Raw genomic sequence first — 8,144 nt, forward strand, 5'->3', positions numbered from 1 at the left:
GGGGGGAGGACGGGTGAAGTGGCCTGCTGTTGTGCACTGTCTCTCTGTCAGATGGACGCAGCGTGGAGGTGCAGAGAAGACGGCGGCTTCGGCTGTTATGAAAGATAACCCGAGGATCTGGGGTGTCTGCTGGCTCTGTGTGGCCCACTTCTCTGTTTTGCTGCTCCACCGGCAGAGCCACTGTGATAATAGATGCTTCAAGAAGCTGCACAATAATGATTATTTCCCACCTTTGGACTTTGCTGCCAGAGCTTTCTCTTTTTCTTCTTTGTCCAAGAAACTGTGCTGACACAGAAATATTGCTATGCATTGCAGTAATTAGCCAAATTAATGACCTCATTAGCATAATTGGTTATGTTTAATATATCATGGTGATTACAGTAGGGCATTAGGCAGCTTATTTGCCTCTTGTTTGTGCTCGGCTTAATTGACGCACCCAAACATGCTGCTTATTTGTGAGTGTTTGTGGTGTTTTAAGAGCAGCACAAAAGCCGTAATGGAATGAGATGCTTCTCGAGACGCACTTTGATCTGTTTTGTTTTATGGATCGTAAAGGTGAACTGTAAAAACGAAAGAGAAAGTAGGAAAATATTGATTCATTATGTACTTGACGTAATTAGTTTGGTTACTGCCGTAAACTCTGTGCAGCATCGACAGCTCGTTTGTGGTGCAGTGCAATTAAAATGAAATATTCATGCACAAAAGGTGATCAGGTAACACCCCCCTCCCCTCCCTCGCCCTGCAACAAACTTCATATTCCTCATCTCTCCATGAGCTGGATTCATGTGGACAGTAATGAGCTCACCACCTTTCTCGGAGCAGTAAACGCCCTCCCTCCTCAGCAGCAGCTCCGCCAGTGTGGGGGCTTCAGGGTTTATGGAAAGAAGTTTGATTATCCAGTTTTAATGCGTTCGTGTAGGTGCAGCAGGTTCACTGGTGTGTAGTTAGACGAATATGCGAGTAAATTCCAATAACTTGTCTTCTTTTTACTGTAATTCTTTGGATGTTCTTGTGTTTAATAATTATCATCAGGTTTCTCTGTGATTTCTCAGTTATAGCCACTACATAGTCATGCCATAATATCAAGCATGTGTTTCTGTAGTATGTGAGGGATATTTGGAGAAAATGCAGGTGGTCTTTCTTGTTTTTACCACAAGGTGGCAGCACATCCTCATGTGTAAGCCCTTAGTAAGTCCCCCTTACCCCCCTCTCACTTATATACCTAATAATTCCTGTTCAATTATAACATAATATATACAGTTCTTGGTTGTATTTTTAGTTTTTAATTTGGCTTGAGTTATTTGTCTTTATTTAGATTTTCCTTCCTTTATTCTTCCTCCACAGACAGATCATTAGACCCCATAAATACAGTCGGGCCTAGCTGTTTCACAGTGTAACCAGCGCTGAGCAGATTAAATGTGTAATAAATTAAGAAATGTTTATGTTGGTGTGCTGGCTCCCAAATTCCCGTTTATCTTGATAACACTACTGAGACACCCATAGCAGATAACGTACTGTATGTTTGTGTTAGAGCTGATCAGAGCAGCTACCAGCATACAAGTGTTCAGCTTCCACTGTAGCAGCTTAATTGATGACCTTTCCAGTGCACCTGTCTTTAATAAAGCTTTAATTAGAAGTCCCGTTAGGATCTCAGGGGCTGCCGGTTAATGGGTACTCAAATAGGAAAGATTTAGGTCTTTGGTGGAACAATCGAAGATACTTACCAGTAATCGTGAGAGGCAAATGTCGGCGAACGTCATAAAGGGCGAGGTATTATTCGGCTGCTCTGATAAACGGGACGGTCGTCTTACGGGGAAACTTCGGGAAGCGTCGGCTGCTTTATCGTTCCGCGGGGGGAATTTGATTTGAAAACAGCATTCTGTGTCATTATGAGGTACAATGAAGAAATTAAACTCAATTATATCAGACAAAGCGCCGAATGAATAATTAATGCGCTAACAGTGCTGCATGCATAGAGTGGAGGTGTTCGGGGTATGTATAGTTCACATTATGTATGCAAATTAGGCCCCTGCACAGCTCATGAGAGGATGCATGTAAGGAACTGTGAGGCTTTGGCTTTTCCAATCAGACCACATTCTCAGTTAATTCAGATCGCTCCCTTTGAGACATTTGCTCATTTCAGAGTCTTCATGGGTGTGATGGGATACACACAGCATGTGTTTTGAGTTGCTGGGGTACTTTAATTGAACTTGAATATTCATGCATTTTTCTGTGGCACCTGTGTCGCTTTTTTTTTTCTGTCCTACAATCTTCTGCCTGTGAAGGTAAATGTTTCTGTTTGGTCTTCTTTCTATTTCGTATCATGTGAGATGATATTTGATCTGGTTATTTGTACGATTCAGGTCAGGGCCTCCTACGTTCCTCAGACACACGGCTGTCGTACTCTGAGTAGGTCTGTTCAGAAGTTGCTGCTCAATGACATTAGAGAGAGAAAACGTCATTAAGAGAGGGGCTGAAAAAGCACTTGCTTGTGCCACTCCCTTTGTTGTCTCTGTGCACCGGCTGTGACTCCTTGTTGATGACTGATGGTGCTGCACACTCGAGCGCTCTCGATCTCTACACTCTTGCAGTTCCCTCCCAGAAGTGGAGCTACAGGCCAAAGTGGGAATCACTTTCCTGACAGATGCTAAATATTAAAGCTACACTTCCCAATAACATCTTGTCTTGTTCTCTCTTCATCCCCCTCCATCCTCCCCCCTCCTCTTCTGAAAACACTCCCTCACCTTTCTCCTCCCTCCATCTTTGTGTCCCACACATAAGGCTTCCTGAGCACCGGAGATCAGTCTGCTAAGGGGAACTATGGCCTGCTGGACCAGATTCAGGCTCTGCGTTGGCTCAACGAGAACATAGGCCACTTTGGCGGAGACCCGGAGAGGATCACCATCTTCGGCTCTGGAGCTGGGGCCTCCTGTGTCAACCTCCTCATCCTCTCGCACCACTCTGAGGGTAAATGTCATGTTTTATTTTAATGTTTGGTTTTATTCCTCGTACAGCACATATTTTTTAATATCTTTTCACCACCTTTGCTGCTTTTTCTTATTTAAACCAACATTAACTACCAGCTACCAGCTTGGATCCACCCTGTTAAATCAATGATCAAAAACCAACATCAGTTTCACACATTTCTTTTACTCTGGGCTGGATCTGATAAGCTTAAAAATTTGTAGTTTTTTCCCGTCGTTTATTTCTTTTCACAGAGACAAAACTCTAAATGAACCAACATCCGTCGCTATAAATCACACCTTCAGTCTGCTTAGTGGCCAGATGTGTGCAGGCCAGGCGCAACAAAAAATGAAATACAGGATGAAGGTGTTGTGCTCTGGACTAGTGAATAACATGGAGAGTTGTTTATCTGTGCAGTTTTATTCATTTACAGCAAACTGATGCAGTTTGTGTCCTCTGCACATCTGTGGTGCTCTGCTGCGTCACACAATGTGAAGCATGTCAGACTACGGAAAGATGTGTGGTTCAGCTAGAGACCGGGGAGGACCACGGGGAGGACCATGCCTCCTTTAACATACATTTCTCGACTAATATATTTTTGTCCTTTGCGTACATTCTGTCTGAATGACTAAAGTTTCTGTCCTCAGTCAGTCAGTTCAGCTCTCTTTAGTGAGCCATGTTTTATTTAATGTAAAATATGATTGTCACGTATAGAAGCACAGCTGGCAGCTTCCAGCCCAGAAACAGTTAAGTCCTGTGATGTTCACTTGACACCTTTATCCCCAAAGGAAAACACTGCTTGTCCTTTGAACTGAACAATTTAAGCAGTCGTGTAGCTAATGTGCGAGCGGAGGTTTGATCCACGTTATGTTATTCATTTCTTTGGAGGATAAATGGCGTGGGAGCTCCAGCATTACCCTGAATTACCTGCCTTTGGCGTGCGCTCCTCTGTCCGCGCTTCACTGCTCTGCAGCAGGAAGTCTCTCTCTCCACTGAAATCCAACATCTATCTGACCTCGTGCTCCCCATTACCAACAACAAACCCCGAGGGCTAAGTGTTAACACCGCACCGCCAAAAGACAGAGGCCGACAGACCAATCGACTTTGATCGGAACTGAGATCAGCGTGGCCGACGATCCGCAGCCAAACGGTCACGCGCTCGCCGCCTTTGATCATGCTGTTCTTGAAGCTGTCCTCCTCCAGTCGTGGATCCTCTGTTCTCTTGGCTGCTCGAGGACTCTCCCTCAATATGTCTCCCCTCTCTTCATTTTCCATCTCGCACACACAAACTGCAAAGGACAGAAACAGGAAAGAAATGGTGGGTGAGAAGAACAAGAGAGATTAGAGAGTGTGTTCACACAACCACGCATCTGTTTCAATTACTGCTCTGTGCGTGTGTGTGCGTGCGTGTCTGAAGCACCAAGCAGACGTCTGACTTGTCTCTAATTTTGACTCATTCTGTCGGCGTAGATGTGCCTTGAAAACAAATGTGTTGTCAAAGCTTGAATGAGCATCCGTGCGCTGCTGCTGTGTCACTGTATCTGTTTAACACAATGTCTGTAATTACCGCTGATGTCTGTTAACCCTTCACATTAACCCAGACCACCCCCAGACTTTCCTGTTGAGCACCCCAGTCTGATTGCATATACACAAATATAACCTATAAAGCCTGGTAACTTCACTTCTTTAACACTTTGGAGGGAAAAGTTTGTATTTTCTTTGTGTTGCTAAGTCATGGTGTGATTAGCATAAGTTAAAAGAGGTAAATAACTAGCCCGACATCCCGCAAAGTGACTAATATTAAATGGGTTATTGTAACTTACGTGCTTTCATTATTATTATTAGTTTTATTAATGGGAATACTTTATATGAAAATACACATTTTAATTATAAGTCCATATTAGTGTGTGTGAATGTGAGAGTGAATGAATAATGGAATTGTAAAGCGCTTTAGGTGCCTTGAAAAGCGCTATATAAATCCAATCCATTATTATTATTGTTATTAGTTGCTTCTGGTCTCTTTATTAGTTATCATGAAAAGATGTAATAACAGCTTACAATTCATGGCAATATTCCACAGCTCCATGACCATTAGTTCAGTTATCCTTTAAAAACCTTGTCATTACTGCATAACAACAGTAAATAACAGTTAAAGTATGAGTGCTATGACTGATGATTTTAAGTATTGATGTGTAAAGTCTGTTTGCTAGCATACCATTTTTCATGTTTATTTATATAGTTAACTTTTTAAGATTGTGTGTTTCACAGCCCTGTCATGTGTTAGTCAGAGGTATTCTTTGTTCTCATTGGTGGATGCGGAATGTTTACCTCAGTACTCAGTACTTCTGTGACTACAAGTCATTGGTCGTTGGTTGCCATGACACCACTAGTTCCATGTGTACAGCCCTTTAACCCTCTCAGGCTCAAATTAAGTTTTTGTTGCTAATGCACAAAAGAATACCTGCAGTGGTACTTCTGAGTAAAAAAAAACTCATAAAATGTGTGTGGGGTAATCAGGTTGTTAGCTTTTACAACGCCTGCCTTGAGAGGGTTAAAGGGTGGTGGTGCCATCCTGCAAGATTAATAACATGTAGTAAATGTGGGTGACTGACCACAAAACTACAGCTAACTCAGAACATATTCCCTGTTCTAAAGTCAAGTCGTGCCCATGGCTAACAGGTTGCTCAGCAGTTATTAAACAGCAATAAGAAGGTTAGTGAGGAAACTCTCTAAATGGTCTTCTAGTTGCAGAATATGCAGACTTAGACGTTAATAAACATTGTGACTGATGAGGAGCCATTCTGTCGCTAACATGCTAATAAGCAGCTTGTCAGTTGTAGATTTATGTGCTTTAATGTAAAATGTTACCTTTTCTTCACATTTTCTTTCTCTGTGTGAATGAGCTCCAGAGATGTCTCTAATTATAGTGTCTAACTTGCTCTGCTTCTAGCATTAATGCTAATCCATACTGATTACGTTCCAGCTCCAACATGAGCTCAAATAAAAAAAAATCTAAAGCACAACCTTAAAAACCGAGGAATGCCGCTGTTTACCCCTTTTGTCTTGTTGCTGACAACCAGCCTCACCCCGTCCCTCACTGTCACCTGTCTGTCCTCATGCCTGCGCTTTGTCATCACCCCGTCGTCATCTTCCTCTTCATCAGCATCTAATGGCGTTACATCAGTCCACTAGACGCCACCTGTCTGTCATGCCTCCCCCCCCTTCTCCCCTCCACCAGGGTGCCAGGTAAGGAGTCTGTCATCCTCACACTTAATGGACACCAATCATGTCAACAACACAGTGTCACAGATCAGGGCTGACATCAGAGGCTTACAGGACGGATAGCAGGACGTAGGGAGGGGGTTGTTAGTGATACTGATATGAAGGTTAGAGGGAGGCAGAGGACAGTAATCAGTATCCATCCACAGTTAAGAGAAGTGAGACAAGGACAGGATGAGAAACAGGAGACTATGCTGAAGAGGAGAAAGAGGGAATAAAATGCTTTGAAATGGAAAATACGAAAAAAGCAGCAGCCAAGTAGAGCAAGGTTTCAAGCAGCGAAGGCAAGAGGCACTAAAGGAGCGACAAAGAAACTGATTTTGAAGACGAATAAAATATAGCCTCTCTGTCTGTCTCTCCTCCCCTCCTCGGCCTCTCTCGGTGCAGATATGTAGGTATAGCTGTTTCCAAGCTACTTCTTACTATAATTGATTTCCCAGGGAAAGAAGGCTCTGCAGCTCTGCTTAATAATTAACTGACCAATCTTCAGCCCAGGAGAAGGGAAAGAAAGAAAAAAGGGAGCCCGGGAGGAAACGAGAGAGAGCCAGGCGGCCCCCTTAATGAGCCACTTGAGTGGTTTAAACAGCACAGGACAGCCAGAACTAAAGGAGAGAGAGAGAGAAAGAGGGAGACAGAGAGGGGAAAATACATCCAAGAGAAGCTTGGAGGGGGGAAAAGCAGCTCAAGAAAGGAAAAAATAGATCTTTTGACATCTCAGATGAGCTTTTTCCCAGTCCTGCCTCCACTTTTTGGAGCTAAAGCTCCATAACATGCTCCGTCAGTGATGCTCTGGGTCTGTAGTCCCATCCTCTGTCTACCAGCTTTTCTCTAGTAAGAAACGTGATGACGAAAAATTGTTAAACTGTATTTTTAATCAAGTTCTCTAGCAGAAAGAAAGTTATGTGATTTATACATCAGGCATCCTCCCTCTGCCCTGAACCTCACCAAAATGTCTTTCTTTCCCACGTCTTCTTTCAGGTCTGTTCCACAGGGCCATAGCGCAGAGTGGCACAGCCATCTCCAGCTGGTCCGTTAACTACCAACCCCTCAAGTACACCAAGATCCTGGCCCGGAAGGTGGGTTGCACCTACGCAGAGACGGCTGACCTGGTTGACTGCCTGAGGCGCAAGAACTTCAGAGAGCTGGTGGACCAAGACATCCAGCCGGCCCGCTATCACATCGCCTTTGGGCCTGTTGTGGACGGAGACGTAGTTCCTGATGATCCAGAGATTCTCATGCAGCAGGTGAGGGTCTGATAACAGCAGCCGCACATCTCTGTTGTGTTTTATTATCCAAGCAAAGTGGTGAGAACTCCTGGGATCAGCCGTGACGTGAAACCAAAACAACTGCAGAGAAAATAACTGCAGTGTTGGTGATGTACATGATCAGGGTGTTATACTTTAGACACACTGAGAAGTTTCTCTTGTGTTGTCACGAGTGTTCGCCAGAAGCCCAAAAAGCAAACAAATAAGACTTTATTAAAGAAAAGTATAAACACAAGTACACGCAAAGATGAGACACAACTATAGAGACAAAGAGTGATCTGACTGGGACAAGTAAAACTAATTGGGAGAGCAGTTTTCTTCCAACAATCGCTACCAAAATAAAACAGGAAGCAACAAGAGACAGTAGCAAATAAGCTAAATGTAGTCAGACCTGGAAAATGTTAAGCTGGAACAGAACCTTAAAGCAGCAAGATGTGATCCTGTAATTCAAAGCTGACAGAGAGTCGTCGAGGTTTCCAAAGAGCAGGTTTCTCTTCTCAGTTTGATTCGAATATTTTCATGTGACAAGAATAAAAAAATTCTTCTTCTTCTTTATTCATCCATCCAGATGGTATTTTGGACCATCTTCTAAGTGAAAAACTGCAAAAGTTGATTTGTGTGTATTATTAGTGTAAG

General features: G+C 43.3%; 1 protein-coding gene across 4 annotated transcripts in view; it reads left to right on the forward strand.

The window, feature by feature from the left end:
* nlgn2a (neuroligin 2a) overlaps positions 1–7,700 on the forward strand; it is a 239,238-nt gene extending 231,538 nt beyond the window's left edge. For all 4 annotated transcript variants that reach the window (XM_005750030.1, XM_005750026.1, XM_005750029.1 and 1 more), the window contains 2 exons: positions 2,782–2,967; positions 7,222–7,700. In XM_005750030.1, coding sequence (XP_005750087.1) covers positions 2,782–2,967; positions 7,222–7,499 — 464 coding nt within the window. In that variant the 3' untranslated portion in view covers positions 7,500–7,700. The remainder of the gene's footprint in view (positions 1–2,781; positions 2,968–7,221) is intronic.
* The last annotated feature ends 444 nt before the right edge of the window (positions 7,701–8,144 follow it).

Source organism: Pundamilia nyererei, unplaced genomic scaffold (assembly GCF_000239375.1).
Source record: "Pundamilia nyererei isolate P.nyererei 1_Seehausen unplaced genomic scaffold, PunNye1.0 scaffold00260, whole genome shotgun sequence".
NCBI classification, from domain to species: Eukaryota; Metazoa; Chordata; class Actinopteri; order Cichliformes; family Cichlidae; genus Pundamilia; species Pundamilia nyererei.